At 38.9% G+C, this 25,134-nt stretch overlaps 1 protein-coding gene across 1 annotated transcript in view; it reads right to left on the minus strand.

Moving 5' to 3' along the window:
- The window catches only part of Psme4 (proteasome activator subunit 4), a 159,730-nt gene that overhangs the window by 102,933 nt on the left and 31,663 nt on the right, over positions 1-25,134 (minus strand). The window contains exons 5-11 of the mRNA XM_045137278.1: positions 22,571-22,720; positions 21,958-22,021; positions 20,624-20,698; positions 19,446-19,568; positions 16,635-16,727; positions 15,105-15,370; positions 1,223-1,409 (exon numbers count right to left, since the gene is read on the minus strand). Coding sequence (XP_044993213.1) covers positions 1,223-1,409; positions 15,105-15,370; positions 16,635-16,727; positions 19,446-19,568; positions 20,624-20,698; positions 21,958-22,021; positions 22,571-22,720 — 958 coding nt within the window. The remainder of the gene's footprint in view (positions 1-1,222; positions 1,410-15,104; positions 15,371-16,634; positions 16,728-19,445; positions 19,569-20,623; positions 20,699-21,957; positions 22,022-22,570; positions 22,721-25,134) is intronic.

The following is a 25,134-nucleotide window of genomic DNA, read 5'->3' on the forward strand; positions in this document are numbered from 1 at the left end:
GAAAATTCCACAATAATCTTTCTGAATAGTTTTCACTTAGAATTAAACATTTGTAGGTTCTCAGCAATTTAGCCAGCTGTTACTTTAATAACAAAGTTATACTAAGTTATTTTGATTATATATTAGGTTTAATAGAAGGTTTAAGCACAAGTTCTCCAATCTTGAGAAATTACTTTGTCTCCCACCTGAAAATGTAACATTAACTACAGGTCAATGCTAAAATGCAGAAGCTAGAGAAGATGAAAAAGTAAGATGAGTAAAGTGGTAAGTTAGGAGAAGACATGTAGGGCTGGAGAGATGGCTTAGCGGTTAAGCGCTTGCCTGTGAAGTCTAAGGACCCCGGTTCGAGGCTCGGTTCCCCAGGTCCCACGTTAGCCAGATGCACAAGGGGGCGCACGCGTCTGGAGCTCGTTTGCAGAGGCTATAGGCCCTGGCGCGCCCATTCTCTCTCTCTATCTGTCTTTCTCTCTGTGTCTGTCGCTCTCAAATAAATTAAAAAAGAAAAAATTTTAAAAGGAGAAGACGTAGAAATAGGAGTTGGATGGCTGGAAAGATGGCTTAGTGGTGAAGGCACTTGCCTGCGAAGCCTAAGGACCCAGGTTCAATTCTCCAGTACCCAAGTAAGCCGGATGCACAAGGTGGTACATAGGTCTGAAGTTTGTTTGCAGTGGCTAGAAGCACTGGTGTGCCCATTCTCTCTGCCTCTTCCTCCCTCTCTCAACCCCTCTCTCAAATAAATAATTAAATTTTTTTAAAAATTGGAGTTAGCATTTTATAACACCTGACTTCAGGGGATGGGGTAGGCGTAGACATTTTTATTCTTTGAGATAGACTCTAATAATGGAGCTCAGGCCAGTCTCCAACTTGACTCAGCCGCCCGGTGCCAGAATTACAGGTGTCACCACCCCCCCAGCTTTTTACATCCCAGTGTAACTTTTCATAGCACCCAATGTACAATAAAGCAAAGGACAGAAAGCTGGCTACTTGTTACAATTGTTAGTAAATCTAAGAAAAAAATCGTGAATATCTGAGTTTTAAAACATGACAATTAAACATAATAGGTTATGGCAAATAACTTAAAAAGGAAGGCATTACATATATCAATGAACCACATATCTGAATTAAACATAAGCATTTACATACATCAGATTTTACACTGAACTACGCTTATCCATTTATGTAATAATAATAAAATATAAAGTCAAATCATTAATATGCTCACCATGCATTTACTAAAGTCGTTTGGATCCACCCCAGGCAGTGCTCTCATCAACAGAGGTAGCATGTGTGTTGGCCCTTCAGGAAACCATTTGCCCCCTGACACCAAACTTCGGGCTACTCCAATTACACAACTTAAAGTAGCTGTGAGCTGGTGAGGTTCTGTTAATGTCTCTAACGCAGGGTAAGTTCTACAGTTTGAAAATAAAATATCTGAACATTAAAATTACTAAATTCATAAACTGCATTTTGACTTAAAAGTATTATAGTTAGAATTACACATATAAAAGTAAATACACTATGCATATTTTCAATCCAAATTTCTTGCTATTTCATCTTTTATCATCATAAAATTCCACAATGAAAAAGTGTAACCTGATAAGACTTTGTATTATTTTTAGATACCATATTTCACATTTTATTATTTAATGGGTTAATAATTATTAAAATTCAAGAATAACAAGGTACAGGTCTGGATGGCTTAGCAGTAAAGGCACTTGCAATCAAAGCCTAATGACTTGAGTTCAGTTCCCCAGTACCCACATAAAGCCAGATGCACAAAGTGGCACATGCATCTGGAGTTCATCTGCAGTGGCTTAAGGCCCTGGCATGCCTACTCTGTCTCTCTTTTATCTCTGTTTGTAAATAAGTAAATAAATAAATATAATAAGGGGCTGGAGATATGGCTTAGCGGTCAAGGTGCTTGCATGCAAAGCCTAAGGACCCATGTTCAATTCTCCAGATCCCACTTAAGCCAGGGGCACAAGGGAGGCAAACATACACATATGCCACAAGTGCCTGGTGTTCAATTTCAGTGGTTGACGCCCTGGCGCACCAGTTCTCTCTCTCTGTCTCTCCCTCTGTCTTTGTCTCTATTAAAAAAAAAAAAAAAAAAAAAAAAAAAGTTGTCTTTCCTCCTGCCTCCACCATCCTGAGTGATATGATTAAAGGTGAGGGCCACAACACCTGGCTTATGTGGTGTTGGGGAACGAATCCAGGGTTGCATGCATGCCAGGCAAGCACCCTACCAAATGAGACACATCTTCAGCCTTGGAAAAATAATATTAATGGAATGCTAATATTTCTTCCACTTAAAGTCAGCTGTCCAGGGGCTAAAGAGATGGCTTAGTGGTTAAGGCGTTTTCTTACAAAGCCAAAGGATCCTGGTTTGATTCTCCAGGACCCACGTAAGCCAGATGCACGAGGGGACGCATGCATCTAGAGTCCGTTTGCAATAGCTGGAGGCCCTGGCATGCCCATTCTCTCTCTCTCCCTCTTTCTCTCTCTCAAATAAATAAGTTGTATTGTCAAAATATACTTTGATCTATTTTTTTTCAAGGTAGGGTCTCACTTTAGCCCAGGCTGACTATGGTGTCTCAAGGTGGCCTCGAACTCATGGAGATCCTCCTACCTCTGCTTCCCAAGTGCTGGGATTAAAGGTGTGTGCTACCATGCCCAACAGATAACTGCACTTTTTTAATATATACTCTCTGAAGCAGAATCACTGAGTCAGAGAGTGAATTTTTTTTCACAATTTTTATTAACATTTTCCATGATTATAAAAAATATACCATGGTAATACCCTCCCCCCCAGCACTTTCCCCTTTGAAATTCCACTCTTCATCATATTACCTCCCCATCTCAATCACTGTACTTACATATATACAATACTAACCTATTAAGTACTCTCCTCCCTTCCTTTCTCTTCCCTTTATATCTCCTTTTTAACTTACTGGCCTCTGCTACTAAGTATTTTCCTTCCAGAGAGTGAATTTTTTAAAAAAATATTTTATTTATTAGAAAGATAAAGAGGCAGCTAAAGAGAGAATGGGTGTGTCAGGGCCTCTAGCCACTGCAAACAATCTCCAGATGAATGCCTCTCTTTATGCATCTGGCTTACTAGGGAATCAAACCTGGATCCTTAGGCTTTGCAGGCAAGCAACTTAACTAGCAAGTCATCTCTACAGCCCTGGTTTTTTTCTATCTTAAGTATTTACTTAGTGGGGAACAATTTAATATGATGATTATACATGTTCAAAACTTAAAATTAGCCAAGCACAGTGGTACACATTTTTAATCACCCATAACTGAGGAGGCTCAATGTTTAAAGGCATTTGCTTGCAAAGCCAGCCACCCATATAATGCTAGAGCTTGCAATGGCAAGAGACCCTGGGGTGCCCTCTACTAGCACAAATAAATTAGTATTTAAAAAGTACAGCTCATCAGGCTGGAGAGATGGCTTAGTGGTTAAGATGCTTGCCTGCAAAGCCTAAGGACCCCAGTTTGAGTCTCCAGGTCCCACATAAGCCAGATGCACATGGTGGCACATGCATCTGGAGCTTGTCTGCAATGGCTAGAGGCCCCAGTGTGCCCATTCTCTCTCTCTCACTCGCTCTATGTCCCTCTCTGTCTCAAATAAATCAGAAAAAAAAAAAAAATACAGCGCATCATCTGCAGTTATCTATTAGGCATGGTATACCTTTAATCCCAGCACTGAGGAGGCAGAAGTAAAAGGATCACTGTGAGTTCAAGGCCATTCTGAGACTACACAGTGAATTTCAGGTCAGCATACAGCAAGACCCTACCCTCAAAAACAAACACAAAATAAATGCAGTTATCTTAAACCCCACTTATACAGACAAGATAAAAAGAACTTTCTTTATATACTATGTGGATAAAAAAAAAAAAAAAAACTTTTTAAAAATCCAGGGGGATCTACCTACTCCCACCTTTTTGTGGGCAAGAGCTCTCCATAATCTCTCCTTTTCTTCTCTTAATCTAAGAAAGTCTCTCTAAACCTTAAGAAAAATAAAACTCCAGGAATCATGGTAGTCACCTGTGTTACCAGCACTTGAGAAGAGGAGGTAAGACTTTGAGACTGTTTGGACTTTACAGAAAGATGCTATCTGAAAAAAATGTCACAGGCTAGGGATGTAGCTTAATGCTTGCTAGTATGCATGTGCTCAAGCTCCAGGGTTCAATTTTCAGTGCTGAAAGCAAGACAAACAAAAATTCCCTCAAATTCAAATCTACACCTTATCTTAAATAGTGAAGAAACTACACCAAACTTACCACTGGAGATGCAAAACTGTAAAATTTCTTCTCTACATTTTTACATTTAAAATTTTTTAAAGGTTGGGTCTCACTCTAATTGCCTAAGCTATTCTCATTCCTCAGCCTCCTGAATAGCAGGGATTAAGTATATACCACCAAGCTGGCTAATATATTTACTTATTTATTTGTTTGTTTTTTTTCAAGGTAGGGTCTCATTCTAGCCCAGGAATTCAACTCATGCCAATCCCCCTACCTCAACCTCCCAAGCGCTGGGAATAAAGGGATGCATCACCATATATATTTTTGAAAACAAACATCTGCAAAAATATGTCATAAAAAACCCCAAATAACAACATCAAAAAATCACAAGCCATACCAAAACAAAATAGCACAAAATTACAATTAAAAGGACTCAAGCCAGTTACAGTGGTATATACCTGTAATTCTAGTACTCAGATTTGAGGTCAACTGGGGCTATACACCTAAAATATAGTTCCAAGTGATAATGGGCTACATAGTAGGACCTTGACTCAAAAAATAAAAAAAAGTCTCACAAAAATGGCACTCGGGCTAGGGATATAGCAAAAGCAGGGCACTTACTTAGCATGTAACAGGGCATGGGTTCAATCCCTAGTACAATTTAATATGATGATTATACATGTTCAAAACTTAAAATTAGCCAAGCACAGTGGTACACATCTTTAATCACCCATAACTGAGGAGGCTGAGGTAGGAGAATCAGCATGAGTTCAAGGCCAGCTTGAGCTAGAATGCGTTCAGGTTAGCCTATGCTAGAGTGTAGAGTGAGGCCCTGTCTCAAAACAAAAACAAAAATGACAACTTTAGAAAACTGTGGTATGGGATGGGAACTTCCAGGTGAGATGGCAGCATACTGGCCACAGCAAAGGAGTCTAGGGAGGGAAATAAACAGAAACACAGGAAAATACACTCTCTTATTAAAAAGTGAAGGTGAGTAAGTTATCATCAATCACAGCAAAGAAGCAGGAAAGACAGACCAAGATCTTCCAGAAAGGAGGAAACTGGCCAGAATTCATCTAAGGGGCCAGCAGCCCCAATCAGAAAGCAGCGGCAGGAGCAGAAACAAGATGAGGGTATTTTCCACTCACATTACCCTCCTTGCAAAGGCAAGAAACCTGAAAGGGAAGACAGTGGAGCCCAGCTGAGTAGCTGCTGAAGGACACTACAAAGAGGACCAGCTGAGCACCCTGAAAAATCTACTATCCTCCAATTGTCAGGGAAGTCTGGAAAACTCATTCACCCCCAGCTGCCTGGTACCAAGAGAGATCAAGGTGGGCACTCAGCATTGCTGAGATAGGAAGCCACCCCAAAAGGTAACAGGGCCTACTTACACAAAGCCAGATACACAGGCCTGCACTGGAAGTGCTAATCTCTCTTTCCATGTCAGGAAAGCTTATGTATTACATTTGAATGATATATTCTTGGTTGGCTTTACCCTTCACAAATAAACTGTATTTTGTTGTTGACTATTGTTGCCTTTGATGTTTCCTGATTTTTAGGGCCATTGTCTTTCTCTCTGTCATTATTGGGGGAAAAGACTGACTGGCTCCTGGCTGAACTGGAACCAGTTTCAGACTAGAAATCTCAACCTCCCACTTGACAGGATTAGGGTATGGAGAAACACACACCCTTAGGGACTTTGGCTTTAATAGATTATTTGTTTAGTTTAATCCCCATGCTTGTATAAATACTCTGTGCTGGGTCTGACTGAACGTTGCGGTGTTTTGATTCAGATGTCCCCCATAAACTGAGGTATTCTGAATGCTAGTCTCACCAGCTGATGGCAAATGGAAATTAAAGCCTCCTGGAAGTGGTGTACTGTTGGGGGCGGGCTTATGGGTATTATAGCCAGTTTCCCCTTGCCAGGGTTTGGCATACTCTCCTGTTGCTATTCTCTTCCTTATGTTGGCCAGGAAGTGATGTCCACCCTCTGCTCATGCCATCATTTTCCCTGCCATCATGGAGCATCCCCTCGAGTCTATAATCCAAAATAAACCCTATTTTCCCAAAAACTGCTCTTAGTCAGGTGATTTCACCAGCAATGTGAACCTGAGTAAAACAAATGATTATATCACTTGGTTGAATTTTAGAATTTGCTAGTAATTTTCTTCACTCAGTCTACTAAAATACTTGAATAGGCAAACTCAACACCTAGGATCACTTCTACTGTTTCTTTTGGAGTATAAGAGCTACTATACCTGGCACCTTAAACTCCTATACTGAAGATATATAAAGTCAGATTTACACAGATAAGAACACTGCAAATAATTAGGAAACCCAAGCATGAAATTAATTCAAGATGCAAAAATCTCTACATTATAAAACTAGAAACACACACACCAAAATCAACAGAATACAATCCTACCAAAAAATTACAAATCCATCAGAAATGACCTCCAGTGAGACTGCTTTAGTTGAAATACCTGACAAAGACTTCAATAAAAAAAATTATATCTATATTCAAAGAAACTAAAAAAGAAAACCAACTCCTGAAAGAATCCTAGGAAAACAACTTAATGAAAAAGTAGGTCAATATAAAACATGAGTAAGGAAATAGAAATAATGAAAAAATACCAATCAGCAACACTAGAAATGAAAAAGAGAGTAAGTAAAACTGAAAACTCTGTAGACAAAGTCTCCCCAGTAGAATGGATCAAGGAGAGGACAACATATCTAACATAGAAAACCAGGTAGCAGATCTGATATACTCCAACAAAGAGAAAGACAAACTAGTAGGAAGGCATGAGTGGGAATTTCAACAGATATTCAGGACACTGTGAAGAGATCAAACAAAAGAAGGCAGGGCATAGCAGAAGAAGAAATTCATTCCAAAGGCATAACAGGGATTTTCAACAACATCGTAGAAGAAAACTTCCCCCAAGTAGGGAAAGTGATGCCAGTACAGGAAGCCTATAGAAGGCCAAACAGACAAAAATCATGAGAGAACCTTTCACTGTCATTTTATAATTAAACTACAAAACAAACGAACCAAAGAAAATATATTGAAAGCAGTTATAGAAAAAAAAAAAAAAAAAACAAGTCAAATACAAAAGCAAGGCCATGAGGATCATAGCAGATTACTCAACATAAACTTTAAAAGCCAGAAGGGCTTGAAATGATATATTCCAAGTTCTGAAAGATAATAACTGTCAACCAAGGTTACTTCATCCTGCAAAGCTATCCATTCAAAAAGACTGAGAAATAAGGGCATTCCACAACAAAAGCAGACTAAAGGAATATTTGAGGACAAAACCAGCTCTACAGAAAATACTTGAAAGGATCCTCCATGCTGAAAAGAAAAGCACACATATAAGGAACCTGGGAAAAACAAACCATACTCAAATACTAGGTAATACAAGAGGGCAAAGGAAAACCCAGAAGAACTACAAAATAAGAAAAATGCAAAACTAAATATATACCTTTCAATAACAACTCTTAATATCAACGGCTTCAATGTCTCAAGCAAAAGACACAGGTTTACAGACTGGGTTAAGAAGCAGGAACCTGAGCTGGGGAGATGACTTAGAGGTTAAAGCATTTGCCCGCGAAGCCTAAGTACTCAGGTTCAATTCCCCAGTACCAACATAAGCCAGACATACAAGGTAAGCTAATGTTTCAGGAGTTTGCATGCAATGGTTGGAGGCCCTGGCATGCCTGTTCTCTCCCCACCTCCCAAGTAAATAAATAATTTTTTTTAAAAGGAGGATCATTCAATTTGTTGACTACAATAAACTCACCTTTCTATAAAAGATGGATACTATCATAGGGTGAAAGATTGGAAAAGAGTGTTTCAAGCAAAAGGACCTTAAAAACAAGGAGGGGTCGCTATACTACTATCTGACAGGGTAAACTTCAGACCAACACTAGTTAGGAAAGATAAGGAAGTTCATTTTATATTGATTAAAGGAACACTCCAACAGGCGGACATTACAATCCTAAACATATATGCACCTAACATGGGAGCTCCCAATTTCATCAAACAAAGGCTTTTAAAATGAAGGTCACAGATAACACCAAACAGTTGTAGTAGATGACTTCAACACCTCATTCTCAACAATTAACAGGTCATCCTGGCATAAAAAACCACAGATGTATCTGGATTAAATGAGGTCACATAACAAATGGACCTACAGGACATTTCATCTGAATGCTGTAGAATACACATTCTTTTCAGCAATACATGGAACATTCTCTAAAATAGACCATATATTAGGACTCATAGGAAATCTTAACAAATACATGAAAGTTGAAAAAATTCCTTGCACACTATCTGATCACAATGGGATTAAACTACAAATCAAAAGCAAGAAAAACAATACAGCATATACAAAATCATGGAAATTAAACAATACACTACTAAATGATGAATGGGTCAATGAAGAAATCAAGAAGGAAATCAATAAATTCATAGAATCAAATGATAATGAGAACACAACACACCAAAACCTTTGGGACACAATGAGGGCAGTCCTAAGAGGGAAATTTAAAGCTTTAGGTGCCTATATGAATAAATTAGAAAGGTCACATGTAAACAACTTAATGTTTCACCTTAAGGCCTTAGAAAAAGAAGACCAAGGCAAATCAAAAATCAGTAGATGGGAAGAAGAAATAAAGATTGGGACAGAAATTAACAAAATAGGAAAAAAAAAACAATCCAAAGAATGAAACAAAAGAGTTGGTTCTTTGAAAGGATAAACAAGATTGATAAACCCTTAGCCAATGTAACCAAAAGGAAGAGAGAAAAATAAATTAATGAAATTAGAAATGGAAAAGGTAGCATCACAACAGATACCAGAGAAATTCAAAAATTCATAGCAACATACTGTAAGAACATATGCTCCACTAAGTTTGAAAATCTCAAATAGATGATTTCCTTGACTAATATGACCCACTAAAATTAAATCAAGATGAAATTAACCAATTAAATAGACCTGTAACAAGTATGGAGATCCAAGTAGTTATCAAAAATCTCCCAACTAAAAAAAAGTCCAGGCCGAGATGGATACACTGGTGACTTTTACCAGACCTTCATGGAAGAACTAACACCAGTGCCTCTCAAACTTTTCCATAAAATATAAAAAGGAAGGAATCCTACCAAACTCTTACGAAGCCAGCATCACCCTGATACCAAAACCGGACAAATATGAACAAAAAAAGAAAATTACAGACCAATCTCCCTCATCAACATAGATAGAAAAGCTCTCAACAAAATACTGGCAAACAATTGGCAAACAGAATACAAGAAAATATCAAAAAGATTATTTACCCCGACCAAGTAGGTTTTACCTCAGAGATGCAGGGATGGTTCAACATACACGAATGAATAAATATATCAATGGACTGAAGGTCAAAAAAAGAAAAATTCACACGATCATCTCATTAGATGCAGAAAAAGCATTTGAGAGCTTAGCGGTTAAGTGCTCACCTGTGAAGTCTAAAGACCCAGGTTCAAGGCTCTCAATTCCCCAGAAGCCACATAAGCCAGATGCACAAGGTGGTGCATGCATCTGGACTTCGTTTGCAGTGGCTGGAGGCCCTGATGTACCCATTCTCATTCTCTATCAAATAAATAAAGTATTTTTTAAAAAAAGACAAAAAGAAAAAGCATTTGACAAAATCCAATATCCCTGCATGATAGAAGTCCCACAGACACCATGAATAAAAGGAAAATATCACAACATAATAAAAGCTATTTATGACAAGCCTACAGCCAAGATAATACTAAATATTAAGCGAGGTAACCCAGGCCCAGAAAGCCAAACATTGCACGTTCTCTCTCATATGTGGATCCTAGCTACAAATGTTTAGGCTTGTGTGTGAGCTAGAACCAAAGATCAGTAGCAGAGACCAGTATTCCTTGTGATAAAAGTCCTATAGAAACTGGGAATAGAAGCAACATTATCTCAACATGACAAACCTACAGCCATCATAATACTAAGTGGGGAAAAACCTGAAGCTTTTCTACTAAATTCGGGAACAAGACAAGGGTGCCCACTGTCCCCAACTTTATTTACTATAGTACTGGAAGTCTTAGCTATAGCAATAAGGAAAGTGACACTCCTAAGAGGGATAGAGATTGGCAAGGAAGAGATCAAATTATCATTATTCGCAGATGATATGATTCTATGCATAAAGGATCTTAAAGACTCTACCAGCAAACTGTTAGAGCTGATAAACACTTATAGCCATGTATCAGGATACAAAATAAACCCAAAGAAATCATTAGCCTTCCTTTATGCTGACAAAAAACAGAGGATGAAATCAGAGAATCACTCCCATTCACAATGACATAAAATAAATAAATAAAGTAAGTAAGTAAGTACGTACGTACCTTGGAATAAACCTAACCAAGGAAATGAAGGATCTCTACAATGAAAACTTTAAAACACACAAGACATAAATTGCAGAAGAAAGTAGAAAATGGTAAGATATCCATCCCTTGTTCTTGGATGGGAGAATATGTGAAAATGGCAATCTCACCAAAAGAAATCTACATTTTATGCAATTCCCTTCAAAATTCCAATGCTGTTCTTTGCAGAAATAGAAAAAACAATCCTAAAATTTATTTGGAAGTGCAAAATTCCTCATGTATCTAAAACAATTTTCAGCAACAAAAAATAAGGCTGGTGGTATCACCATACCTGATTTTCACCTCTATTATAGAGTCTTAGTAACAAAAACAGCGTGGTTGTGACACAAAAGCAGACATGTACACGATCAATGGAACAGAAGACCCAGATATAAGTCTGGGTAGCTACAGTAGCTGACCTGTGACAAAAATGCCAAAATACTCATTGGAGAAAAAAAAGACAGCCTCTTTAGCAAATGGTGCTGGGAAAACTGGATATGTATCTGTAGAAGGATTAAAGTAGATCCTTATCACTCTCCATGTACAAGAATTAAGTCCAAATAGACCAAAGACCTTACCAATGATAAACTGCTGGGACTTCATGAAATTACAAAGCTTCTGTGCAGCAAAGGACACTGTGAACAGACCAAAGAGCCAACCTACAAAATGGGAGAAATTCTTTGCCAACTATGCACCTGACAGAGGATTAATATCCAAAATATACAAAGAACTCAAAAAAATGAAATAAGAAATCAAACAACCCAATTAAAAAATGGGCAAAGGAACTAAACAGAGTTCTCAAGAGAAGAAATACAGATGGCATAAAAACATTTAAAAGAATGTTCTAATAGATGGTATAAAATAACCTTTAATTTCTCTCTTTCCTAGCAGTAAAGGCACATGTATGTATGTAGCCCGCCCCTTAGCATAGTGATTAACATGACATTACTGTGAAAACCATCCTGTTACATGTTCACAAGCAAGCTAACTGGACATTTGTGTTCTACAATTTAGTAAAAATACTTTAGGCCTCTGTCTTCAAATTCCTGGTGTTTTAAATTTGGTGATGAGTATGAAATTACTCTTTGGCTATAACTATTATAACTTAAAATGCTTGTTCCTATTGTAGGAAGACAGGCGTCACCTTTTTCATTTTGTCAGTATTTAAATTTTTGCTGCCTATTTGGAAAACCTCCAGTAAGAGGAGATGGTATTCATACAATTAAATCAGTAGTTACTTGGAAGCTTTTGTTTTTTTAATTTTGAAATTTTGTCATGGGGTCACACTTTGGCCAGGTATTCACTTGCAAGAGCAATAGTTGAATAATGTAGTAAAATAGTCTAAAGTGGGGTGTAGGGTGCACCCGCAGGCAGATGAACAGGCGCGCACAGACACTTCACTGTGGGACCTAATACTACTGGACGATTGACAGCAGCGGGTGAAATGCCCCAAAGTTGTCACTCGTGACTGAAAAAGCAGCGCTGACTTCCTTATACTTGACAAGTGAATGTATTTGGTGTGGTAACTTTGATTTCAGTGTCTAAATAATGTCTCCAGTTTTCTCTCTTTAGAGTATTTATGATTTGTACTATTGTCTGGGGGGGGGGCGATTCTTAGATTTCAAAGGTTATTGTCAATGTGTGATTTGTTTTCCTCTTTCATAGATGATCTAATGTGATATACCAGTTTTTATAATGATATTTAGATAATACTAATAACTGTATACTTGACAACCTATTAAAATGTTTTGTACTGGAGTTCCTCTCCTTTCCCCCACTAATTGTAACATGCTAACCAACTCATGACCATCTAAAAGTAAGTCACTCAATAAATGTTTGCATTGTGGAAAAAAAAAAAAAAAAAAAAGAATGTTCTACATTCCCAGCCAGATTGAAACTACTTTGCACCGGGTATGGTGGCACACGCCTTTAATCCCAGCACTGGGGAGGCAGAGGTAGGAGGACTGCCGTGAGTTCGAGGCCAGCTTGAAACTACATAGTAAATTCCAGGTCAGCCTGAAACCACACACACACACACACACACACACACACAGAAGATCAGCTGAAAAACAATTAAATAAGACAAAACAAAGGGAAAGTAAAGATATACTCCAAAATTCAAAACTTTAGCTATATAAACAGCTCAAGTCCTTCCTCCTCAGGGAATATCAAGGGACCTTCCACTGGTTATTAGTTTCTACTAGCCAAAAGGCCAAAAGCAAGAATTTCAGGAGTAGAAAACAAAGGGGAAATTACTTGCCTTCTCCACTTCATTTCCTAATTTGTTCTATGCACTAGAGTAACTTCAGTGCTATAAGACATGCACATAAAAAAATCCAAAGGGAAAGTGATGGCTTAGCAGTCAAGGCACATCCCTGCGAAGCCTAAGGACCCAGGTTTGACCACCAGAACCCACATAAGCCAGAAGGTGAAGCATGCATATTGGATTTCAAACTTTGTGGTGGGTAGAGGCCTGGCATGTCCATTCTCTTTCTCTCTTTCTTGCTCAGGAAATGAGTAAAAAAATAAAATAAGCTGGACGTGGTGATGCACGCCTTTAATCCCAGCACTTGGGAGGCAAAGGTAGGAAGATCACCGAGAGTTTAGGGTCACCTGAGACTACATAGTTAATTCCAGGTCAGCCTGGACGGGAGAGAGACCCTACCTCAAAAAACCAAAAAAATAAATATAAAATAAAAAAGCCAGGCATGGTGGCACACGCCTTTAATCCCAACACTAAGGAGGTAAGAGGATCGCTGTGAGTCCAAGGCCACTCTGCAATTACATAGTGAATTCCAGGTCAGCCTGGGCTGGAGCTAGACCCTGCCTTGAAAACCACCAAAAAAAAAAAAAAAAAAAAAAAAAAGGCAGAATGGATCCACTCTATCACCACAGGAGAGAGGTCATGCCTGGGGAGGGCCAGCTCCTGTTTTCATGGATGAGGCCCTGGGTTGGATCCCTAATAGAGAGATGAGAATAAGATGACAAAATTGAGAAAGAGGGACAGCTAAACTTGAATATTCAAAGAAAGGTAAGATAAAACCAGCAACTAAAATTTATAGTTATTTATACAGCCATATTTTGGACAAGAACTTTAAAAAGGTGCCTTTCCTCAAGTCAATGTGGTTAATATTCATCATGTTTCAATAGTGCATCAGAAAATGGGCTACAGTACAGATTCTTACAGAACCAGCATCAGTTTTTATAGAAGTCAACTGCTAGCTCCTTCTGGAGTCAAAAATCTAGTTTTTGCCAGGTGTGGTAGTACATGTCTGTAACCCTAGCACTTGGGAGGTAGAAGCAGGAGGATAAGGTCAGATATGGCTACAGAGTGAGTCTGAGGGCAGCAAGACCCTATCCAAAGTAGAAAACAGAGAAAAAGCAACTCATTCTGAGATAAGGTCCCACTGCATAGCTCTAACTATGTAGCCCAAGCTTGCATCTAATTCATGGCAATTCTCTCAGCTCAGTATCCCAAGTGCCAGGATTACAACTATGAGCCGCTACAACTTTCAACAAGACAATTAGCAGAGAAATTTTAAGACTTAAGTTCAGGCAATCAAGAACAGGCATTAAGATAAAGTTGAAGTAATCTACTCTTACACTGGGAGGATATAAATGTATTATGACAATGACTAAGAAAGTAGTCAGCTATTTTAAACAGTTTCAGTGCCAAAAGGGGAAAGAAGAAGGTAATAAAATTAACACAGTAATCAAGGTGTGGTGGCTCACACCTGTAATCCTAGCACCCAGAAAAAGCACAGTGAGTTCAAGGCCAGATTGGGCTCCAGAATGAGTTTCAGATCAACAAGGGCTGGAGTGATCTCACTCTGGGCCTACTGGTCCATAATTAAGTCCCTAGCACTCATGTAATGTCTGCATAAAGAAGCACAAGTATCTGACACACCATATATACATATGCAAATGAACGAAAATATTTTTAAAAATTAACACAGGCCAGGCGTGGTGGTACATGCCCTTCGGAAGGAGAAGTAGGAGAATCAATGTAAGTTCAAGGCCAGCATGGAGCTACAGAATGAATGCCAGAACAGCTAGGGATAGCTACATCCATAGGAGAAGAAGAAGAAGAAGAAAAAAAAAAAAAAAAAAAAAAACACCCAAAACCAAAAACAATATATAAAAGGTTATATATGAAAATAATAAAGATAGTAAGATTCTTTGTTCTATTTTCAATATTTAGTGATGAGACATCAATTCCTGAGCAAAAACTTAGGTAACTAAACATGTAAATAATCCTAAAAACATTAACCATTTCATTTTAGCCTTTCTTCTTAAAGCTGGACAACCTATACATGCTTGCATCTTTTACTTTCCCTTTTCTATACAATAAAGTGTGCTTCTTCTTCAGACTCGCTTTAAACTAAAACTAAAACACACACACACACACACACACACACACACACACACACAAAACTGCACTTACCTTTCAAGTACAGGGGGAATTACTAACTCAGGCCTCATGAGAGCAAGGTTCTGCAGAGCCTGGGCTGCTTCTAGACTACCAGTTTTACTAAACATAGCCAAGAGGACAGGCTGAATAATGCATTGAACAAAGTCTGTAACATCTTCATCAGTAAGCTTATGGCTATCAGGCACAGGTGTTAGCCATGAGGGCTTTTTGTATCTTTCACGATGTAATCTTCTAACAACACTATTTGGCAACCGCTGAAGAAGTTTCATTAACTTGTTCTGGGGATACAGAAACAAAAGGTTATAGATAGGTTCAGCTTTGCTGTGTAGATATTCATGGTTCTTCATACTACATTATTTAACAATTAATGCAGCTAAGCAATGGAGGTTGGCATTCTGGTGCATGCCTTTAGTCCCAGCACTCAGGAGGCAAGGTACGAGGATGGCCATGAGTTCAAGGCTAACCTGGGGCTACAGAGACCCTGCCTTGAAAACCTACAAAAATAAGGCAAAATAAAAGTGAGCTTTTAAATTAATTTTTTTTTTTCCAGTGGGGGAGCAAAGTGCAAGGCATTGCAAGGGGCTGGCCTTATGATCCTCCCAACTCTGCCTCCTTGGTGCCAGAGTTGGAAGCAAATGCCATTGGCATGGCGCCTGCTCTTAAATTCTAGTTTTAGGAGAGTTTCTAGGACCATATTACACAAAAAGCCAGGCAATTAAAAGAAACACAAGATTTTTTGGGGGGAAGTGAGGGTGGCCTGAAGAGATGGCTTAGCAGTTAAGATGCTTACCTGCAAAGCCTAATAACCCACATAAAGAGTTTAATTACAATGGTTGGAGGCTCTGAGGTGCCTATCTGTCTGTCTCTCTTCTCACTTTCTGCTTGCATATAAGTAATTAAAAACAGTGGTCAGAAGCATATGCCTTTAACCCTAGCACTCAGGAGGAGGAGGAGGTAGGAGGATGACTGTGAGTTCAAGGCCACCTGAGACTACATAGTGAATTCCAGGTCATCTTGGGCAAGAGTGAGACCCCACCTCAGAGGGGAAAACAAAAACAGAAAACACAACAAACAAAAAGAGGCTGGGTAGATGGCTCAATAGGTAAAGTACTGGTCTACACCTGTAACCCTAGCACTGTGGACTTGTTGGCTAGTTAGTCTAGCACAACTGCTGAGCTCTACATTCAGAGTCTCAAAGAATAAAGTGGAAAATGATTCGGAAAAACACCCGATACTGACTTCTGCCTCCACACAGAGGAAAAAAAATAAACAGCTGACAAGAAAAAGCAGAAAAAAGAAATAATTCTGTGCTTTTGTAGCATTTTTGTTACCATTTTGTTGCCAAAATGTGGCATTAGGTCACTAGTTCTCACATGGCAATATCTTATTTCTACAAGCTTTATGAACACTTAATTTGCATCTCCTCACATATAAACAAAACTTATATGAAGGACAGTCATCAACATCATGTAGCAGGCCCCAGTGAAATATGACTACTCCTTCCCATTTCCAAACACTACAGTGCAAAATGAGCATACTCACCAGCCAGCGCCCATTATTTGAAGGATGGTAAAAAGATGTTATGCTGTTAAACAAACCAGCTAAATGTTTTTGCACAAGCTTACTTGGTCCACCCTGTGCAGAAACAGAAAGAAAAATGTGGATATGAAGGGCCCAATAAGTCAAGTCACATAAGAACAACAGCAACAAATCAATTCATTCTCTAAATAAGAGTCAAAAATAACTCCTTAGGTCTAGAGAGATGATTCAATGACTACAATGCTTGACATGAAAGTGTGAGGACCTTAGTTCAGGTTCCCAGCACCCACATATTGTCAGGTGGGCAGGGTGACCTGACTGTAATCCCAGAATATCAGAGGCAGACACAGGACAGCCTCTGGGCAAGCTAGATAGCTAGACTAGTAAAACTGATGAGTCCTGAGTTCAAGAGAGACCTTGTCTTCAAAAAACGTAAGAGATTGAGTGCAGAAGACACCCAAAGTCAACCTAGGACTTCCACATCTACGCACATACGTGCACACACATGCCCACCCACTTACACTGAACACACATACAAACATAGAGTTCCCCAATGAACTTCATACAATTCAACTTAAAAGTCTTCATAAAAAGAAAAGCAACTTAGCCGGGCGTGGTGGCGCACGCCTTTAATCCCAGCACTCGGGAGGCAGAGGTAGGAGGATCGCCATGAGTTCAAGGCCACCCTGAGATGACAGAGTTAATTCCAGGTCAGCCTGAACCAAGGTGAGACCCTACCTCAAAAAACCAAAAAAAAAAAAAAAAAAAAAGAAAGAAAAGAAAGAAAAGCAACTTACTTAAATGTTATAAATTATTATAACATTAAAAAGATTCAGCCACCAGGCGTGGTGGTGCATGCCTTTAATCCCACCACTCGGAAGGCAGAGGTAGGAGGATCACTACATAGTAAAGTCAAGGTCAGCCTGGGCTAGAGTGAGACTCTACCGTGAAAAACAAAAAACAAATAACAAAAACAAGATTCAGCCTTTCAACTTAGAGTAACTGCATATCATACTATTATGAAGTGAAAGATACGAATACTAAAATTTATCATAAAAATCACCTTTACTGTTTTAAACTATTTTTATTTCATTTGAAAGGGTGAAAGCCAGAGAATGGGAGTGTCAGAGCTTTTTGCTGCTGCTATAGGGATCAAAAAAAACCCTCCAGGTGCATGAATCACTTAGTGCATTTGGCTTGATGTGGATATTGGGGAATATAACTGGATCGGTACAATCTGCAAGCAAGTACCTTTAACCACTAAGCCAATTTCCCAAGCCTAAACACTATCACTTTTAAGATATACATGTTCACATATTCTATTATTACTTTTTTGTTTGTTTGTTTGGATTTTCAAGGTAGGGTCTCACTTTAGCCCAGGCTGACCTGGAACTCACTCTGTAGTCTCAGGGTGTCCTTGAAACTCATTGTGATCCTCCTACCTCTACCTTCCAGAGTACTGGGATTAAAGGCATGCACTACCACACTCAAAAAAAAGGGAGGAATTTAAATTTCTTTCAGTACAACTATAACAATCATTTTATCTTTTCTTTTTTCTTTTTTTTTTTTTTGAGGTAGGGTTTCACTTTAGCCCAGGCTGACCTGGAATTCACTATGTAGTCTCAGGGTGGCCTCGAACTCACGGGTGATCCTTCTACCTCTGCCTCCCAAGTGCTGGGATTAAAGGCGTGCGCCACCACGCCGGGCCATTTTATCTTTTCTATGGAATGTCAAACACAGAATAATTTAAGGAAAAGTATAGAAACAATATTATTAATAATCAGTCATGTAATTTTACGCTTCTATTTTTTTAATTTCCATTAATAATAACAGTAGATGAATAATTCTTCTTTCTTCACTAAGAAAATTTTGCTTTATGTCCAATTGATGCAGGCTCTCACTCTGTAGCCCAGATTTGGCCTCTATGTCACAGCTAACTCAGCCTCCACAGTGCTAGGATTCCAGCTATGAGCTACCATGCTTGGTTCAGTGTAATGTTTCATGTGAAGATTAACAGTAAATGAGAGCCAGGTATACTAGCTCACACCTTTAATCTAATGTTCAAGCCAAAACAGAAGGATTGTTGTGAATCTGAGGCCACTCTGGGTTAACATGGTAAGTTGTAGGCCACTTTTGGCTACAAAATAAGAGCTTTTCAATTAAAAATAATGAGTGGGGAACAATTTCTGAGCATACAAAATGCTAAGTTCAAATCATTTTAAAAAATATGTATATATTTATTTGGAGGTGGGAGGAACAGGCATGCCAGAGCCTCCTGCACATGCACAACGTCATGCATCTGACTTAGGTACTAGGGAGTCAAACCCAGACCATCGGGCTTTGCAAGCAAGCACAACCAACCACTAAGCCATCTCTAGGGCCCCAGCTTAAAAACTAAATTACTTATGAGAAGCGGGGGGTGGGGGATGTGCATGCCACCAGCTGAATTCTAATTCTAGCTTGGATAAGTCCTTCCATGTGAAGTTCTGGTCTGTAAAAATGTTGGACATTACAAATTTCACCAAACTTTTAACCCTATTTTTCATCTTCATTGATTAGATAGATTTACAAATCATGAAGTGGTAACTATGTTTTAGATCTGATATGGATATACTATACCAGAAAGTATCTACCAAACTCTAGTAACAGAAGAGCAGAAGGGAAGCAAGTAGAAAAAGGCAAAGAAAAAAGAAAGGGGAAAGGAAGAAAATAAATTCAAGAATCAAGTGGCCAGTCAAGCCAAAAAGACTGAACTTGTATGGTTATGGAAACACAGAGGTGAACTACATAAAACAAATATAATCATATACAAACCATCATGGCGGTGATCCACACTACAGCATGTCCTATATCATAAGCATTTGTTAAAAATCTTGGGACTAACACTTGACTGCTTCCCACTGGGAGGTTTAGGCTTCTCAGAATTCTTGTAAATATCTTTTAAAGTAAAATAAATGAATAAAAATGACACAATTATCAAAATAATACCTTAAACAACTTATGTTTTTGACATCTTTAAGCAAAATGACAATGAACTATTAATTTGCTTTATTATTTTAATATGTAAAAAATAATAGATGGGCTAGAAAGATGGCTTAGTGACTAAGGTGTTTTAAGGACCCAGGTTCAATTCCCTAAGACCTACATAAGCCAGATATACAAGGTGGTACACACGTCTGGAGTTCTGTGTTTTTTTTTTTGTTTGTTTGTTTTGCTTATTTGTATTTATTTGAGAGCAACAGACAGAGAAAGAGGCAGACAGATAGAGAGAGAATGGGTGCACCAGGGCCTCCAGCCACTGCAAACAAACTCCAGATGCACGCGCCCCCTTGTGCATCTGGGCTATGTGGGTGGGTTCTGGGGAACTGAACCTCAAACTGGGGTTCTTAGTCTTCACAGGCAAGTGCTTAACTGCTAAGCCATCTCTAGTTCTTTTGCAGTGGCTGGATGCCCTGGAACACTCATTCTCTCACCCCCGCCCCCGCCTCTTTCCATCTCTCTCAAATATATAGATTAATAAATAAATCCTTGCTGCCCCCAAAAATAACATTTGAGATATTTAAAGAGGCAAAATGTTGAAGCTGCAGATGAGCTTTCTTTACTCCAGGAAAATGTACATATTATAATCTTTTAAAAAGTAGACAACACTCTAGAATAGCAATCAATATAATACAGACAAAAAAATTGGAAGATATTCATACTTTCTAAATTACTCACTTTGAAACTTATACTTCATGTCCTGAATGGACAAAACAAAAACTACATCTTGATCATACCCTGTTACATACCCTGTTATACTGATAACGAAAGCCTTTTCAGTAAATGATGTACGCTTTTGCTACTAACCAAAAAACATTTTGTGTAGTACCTGGCAATAAGGTCCAAAAACAAAAAAATAAAAACAAAAATAAATAAATAAGAAGCCACTTCTCCTTTATCACATTAGGTTACTGTTCACACTATGGTATACATGTTCAAATGTTCTTAATTACCTTTGGTACATATGGATCCCAATCTATGTACCCTATATTATCTGTAGCCAATCGAGCAAAGAGATTTACTAGTTGCTAAAAGAAAAGATAAAGATAAAGTTAAGTACATATATTTGTTATTTTGAAATGTCAATTATGCTCTTCATTTGTCTTGCTTACTTCTTTTCTTGAAACAGGGTCTCACTATATAGCCCAGGCTGGCAGCCTCCCAAGTACTTGGATTACAGAGTAATCATTAGCACAATTTAGTTTAAAAGCTTCTAAATTTCAGTTCTGCTTCATGATACTCATTGTCAACTGAAGCTGAAATGCTTCTTAAAAAGAGAAATGACAAATCATCACCCACAATGCAAACAAAGGAAATTGTAATCCAATACATATTGTTTCTTAAATCCACTGTGTCCACAATCACCTAGAGTAGGTACCAAAGAAAGCAGTCACAGTTCAGCCACTTCACAATATACTTACACTTGTGGATAGTGATAAAAATAAAAATAATAACTACTATTAGAAAACAGTAAGACAGGGCTGGAGAGACGGCTTAGCGGTTAAGCGCTTGCCTGTGAAACCTAAGGACCCCGGTTCGAGGCTCAATTCCCCAGGACCCACGTTAGCCAAATGCACAAGGGGGCGCACGCGTCTGGAGTTCGTTTGCAGTGGCTGGAAGCCCTGGCGCGCCCATTCTTTCTCTCTCTGACTCTTTCTCTCTCTGTGTCTGTTGCTCTCAAATAAATAAATAAATAAAATAAACAAAAAAAAAATTAAAAAAAAAAGAAAACAGTAAGACAAAATAGGCTTAATGGTAACATTGTTGACAGTAATTCTAAAATGTAAGAGTTACTTATCAAATAATCTATTTATCCCCACATTAAGAAATAAAGCAGGGCTGGAGAGACAGCTCAGCAGTTAAGGTGCATAACCTAACAAAACCTAACAAACCAGGTTTGATTGCGCAGAACCTACATAAATTCAGTTATACAAAGTGGCTCACATATTCATCTGCAGTGCCCTGGTGCACCCATATTCATTCATTCATTCATTCATTCATTCATTCATTCATTCATTCATTCTCTCTCTCTCTCTCCCTCCTACCCTCTCTCCCTTCCTCTTCTTGCAAAGAAACAAATAACTTTTTTTTTTTTACAAAAATAAATAAGCCAGGCATGGTGGTACACTCCTTTAACCCTAGCACTCAGGAGGCAGAGGTAGGAGGGTAACATGAGTTCAAGGCCACCCTGAGACTACATAGTAACTTCCAGGTCAGCCTGGGCTACAGCAAGACCCTATCTCAAAAAAAAAAAAAAAAAGAAAGAAAGAAAAAATGAAATACTTACCCCCTCCCACTGTGGGAGATTTTGCACTGAAACCCAAAGGCCAATTAATTCATCAAACCAAAGTCTGAAGAAGAAAAATGCTGTTATGAATAGCCCGAGACCAAAAAGTGGCTCAAAGCCAGCAGGTATCCTTTATACTTTAAATCTATTATCGTTACTGATAACTACAACAATTTAGGAAAAGTAATACTGAAATGTACACACTTAATGGAACAAAGGAACACTGAATATCTCCCTTTCCTATGTATTTATGCCTTAAAATGGAATCTCATCTGTTAAACTTCTAGTGAACTGTTAAAATGATTACTGTCCACTCCTACATAACAAGTGTTACAATTTTCTTCCTTCTTCTGCCTTTCTCCTTCATCTCTAATGTTCTGCTATCACTACCTGTTCTTCCTATTCTCCCTTGCTCTTCTGATTTCTTAAATCATTATTTGACCTGTCATATAAACATTGTATCTAATTACAATTATACACTTCAACTCTTAGCCTTCATAAACTTTAATATGATAAATATCATCAATGAATTTACACATTTTTAGCTTTACTAATTATTACTATAACTACTGCTATATTCTAAAATTTGCTAAGTATACATACATACACTTACTTAAAACCTTTATGATGAAGTTCTGGAGGAAGGGAGGTAGGAAGGAATATCTCAAAGTAAGTGATGGCCTTCTGCATGGTTACATCAAAAGGGCACATTAAAGGCCGCCATTCTTCTAGCATTTCAGCTGTTGCATCTGCTGGAAAATACCTAACAAAAAGAAGCTTTTCATGTATCTGTTCATGGGATAAAAACTAAGTACTAATATATGACTGATAGAAGTGGGGAAGGAAGGGCTAACACATTACTTCAAAGGCAGAACACTTGCCCAGCATGCATGAGGCCCTGTATTGGTTCCTTAGAAGCCAAAGAAAAAGAATATGAAGGGAGAGGGGACTAGATTTCTTAAGATCTATCATACACATTAGCCCACAACAAACAGTTTCACAAATGTAAATATTACATCACCTCTGAGACAAAATAAATTTCAAAAGAATGCTATGAAGTTGATAAACTCAGATAAAATACTCATTTAAATCATCTACAAAGTTAAATATGGCTGTGCATTTTACTGCCAATAAGCTAAGCAACAGCAACTGAAAAATCCAGACCTGTGAATGAGAAGTTGGCTCAGTAGAGGCAACTTGCTTGCAAAGCCTGCTGGCCCTGGTTGAATTCCCAAACCACCCACTGCAGCCAAAACAAAAAGTGTCTGACATTTGTTTGCAATGGCAACAGACCCTGACACAATCATACTCATATATACAACACACACAAATAGATACGTAATTTTTAAAAATTCACTCTTGCTGGGCATGGTGGTCTACACTTTTAATCCCAGCACTTGGACAGCAGAGGGTAGGAGTAATTGCTGTGAGTTGGAAGCCACCCTAAGACTACATAGTGAATTTTAGGTTAGCCTGGACTACACTCTACCCTACCTCAAAAAACAAAAAGCAAGTTGGGCAAGGTGGTGCATGCCTTTAATTCCAGCACTCTGTGGGCAGAAGTAGGAAAATTGCTGTGAGTTTGAGACCACCCTGAGACTACATAGTGAATCCCAGGTCAGCCTGGGCTAGAGCAAGACCCCTGCTCAATAAATAAATAAATAAAACAAACCAGGCATGGTGGTGCACACCCTTAATCCCAGCACTGGGGAGGCAGAGGTAGGATGATCAATATGAATTCGAGCCCACCCTGAGACTACATAGTTAATTCCAGGTCAGATTGGACCAGAGTGAGACCTTACCCTGAAAAACAAACAATAAATGTTTTTTAAAAAATTAAAAATCCGGTCTTGGGCCAGGCATGGTGGCACATGCCTTTAATCCCAGCACTCGGGAGGCAGAGGTAGGAGTTCAAGGCCAGCCTAAGACTACACAGTGAGCCTAGATCAGCCTGGGCTACATCAGGGGGGAAAAAAAGAGCTGGAGGGACAGCTTAGCTGTTAAGGTGCTTAGCTGCATGCCTACAAAACCAAACGACCCAGGTTTGATTCCTCAGGATCCACATAAGCCAGATGCGCAAGGTGGCACTTGTGTCTGAAGTTAGACTGCAATGGATAGAGGCCCTCATGCACCCATTCTCCCCCCTTCTCTCTCCACCTCCTTCTGCGCATAAATAATATATAAATAAATAAAGTGGTTAAGGCACTTGACTGCAAAGCCAAAGGACCCAGGTTCAATTCCCCAGGACCCACATAAACCAGATGCACAAGGTGGCTCATGTATCTGGAATTCATTTGCAGTTGTTGGATGCCCTGGTGGCCCATTCTCTCTCCCTCAAATACATAAATAAATAAAAATAAATTTTTTAAAAGAAAATCTAGTAAGAGATCAATAGCCAGTAAGGCGGCAATAGCCCAGGAATCTCTGGGACCTTTGAAATGAATCTCTGGGCACCATTTATTAACCCTGACTGGACCAAAGTGCACTCCTGTATACCACAGAGGACTGGGCTAGAACACCTGGTTCTATCAGCTCTGCAATTCTGTGAAATGGCCAGGAACATCCCTAAGGGTAGACATTTAGAAACTTTAATTTTGAAGTGCACATATGTATTCTCTCTCTCGTTCTTATCTTCTCCCTCTCTCTCCATGGTTAAAGAGACTACACTAAATGCATCTTGAGAACTATAAAATAAGCCAGGGGCTGGAGATACAGATTGCTTAGTGGTTAAGGTGCTTGCCCATGAAGCCAAAGGACCAAGGATCGATTCCCTAGGACCCACATAAGACAGATGCATAAGGTGGTGCATGCATCTGGAGTTTGTTTGCAGTGACTGGAGGCGCTGGTGCACCCATTCTCTCTCTCTGTCTGCCTTTTTCTGTCTCTCCCTCAAATAAATAAATAAATAAGAAATAAAAAAGCCATGCATGGTGGCATATGCCTTTAATACCAGCACTCGAGAAGCAGAGTTAGGAGGATTGCCATTACTTCAAGGCCACCCTGAGACTACATGGTGAATTCCAGGTTATCCTGAGCTAGAGCGAGATCCTACCTTGAAAAGCCAAGAATAAATAAACAAAGCCAGACATGGTGGTGTACGTCTTTAATCCCAGCTCTCAGAAGGCAGAGGTAGGAGGATCGCTGAGAGTTCAAGGCCACCCTGAGATTACATAGTGA

Source organism: Jaculus jaculus, chromosome 18, assembly GCF_020740685.1.
Source record: "Jaculus jaculus isolate mJacJac1 chromosome 18, mJacJac1.mat.Y.cur, whole genome shotgun sequence".
Lineage (NCBI taxonomy): Eukaryota > Metazoa > Chordata > Mammalia > Rodentia > Dipodidae > Jaculus > Jaculus jaculus.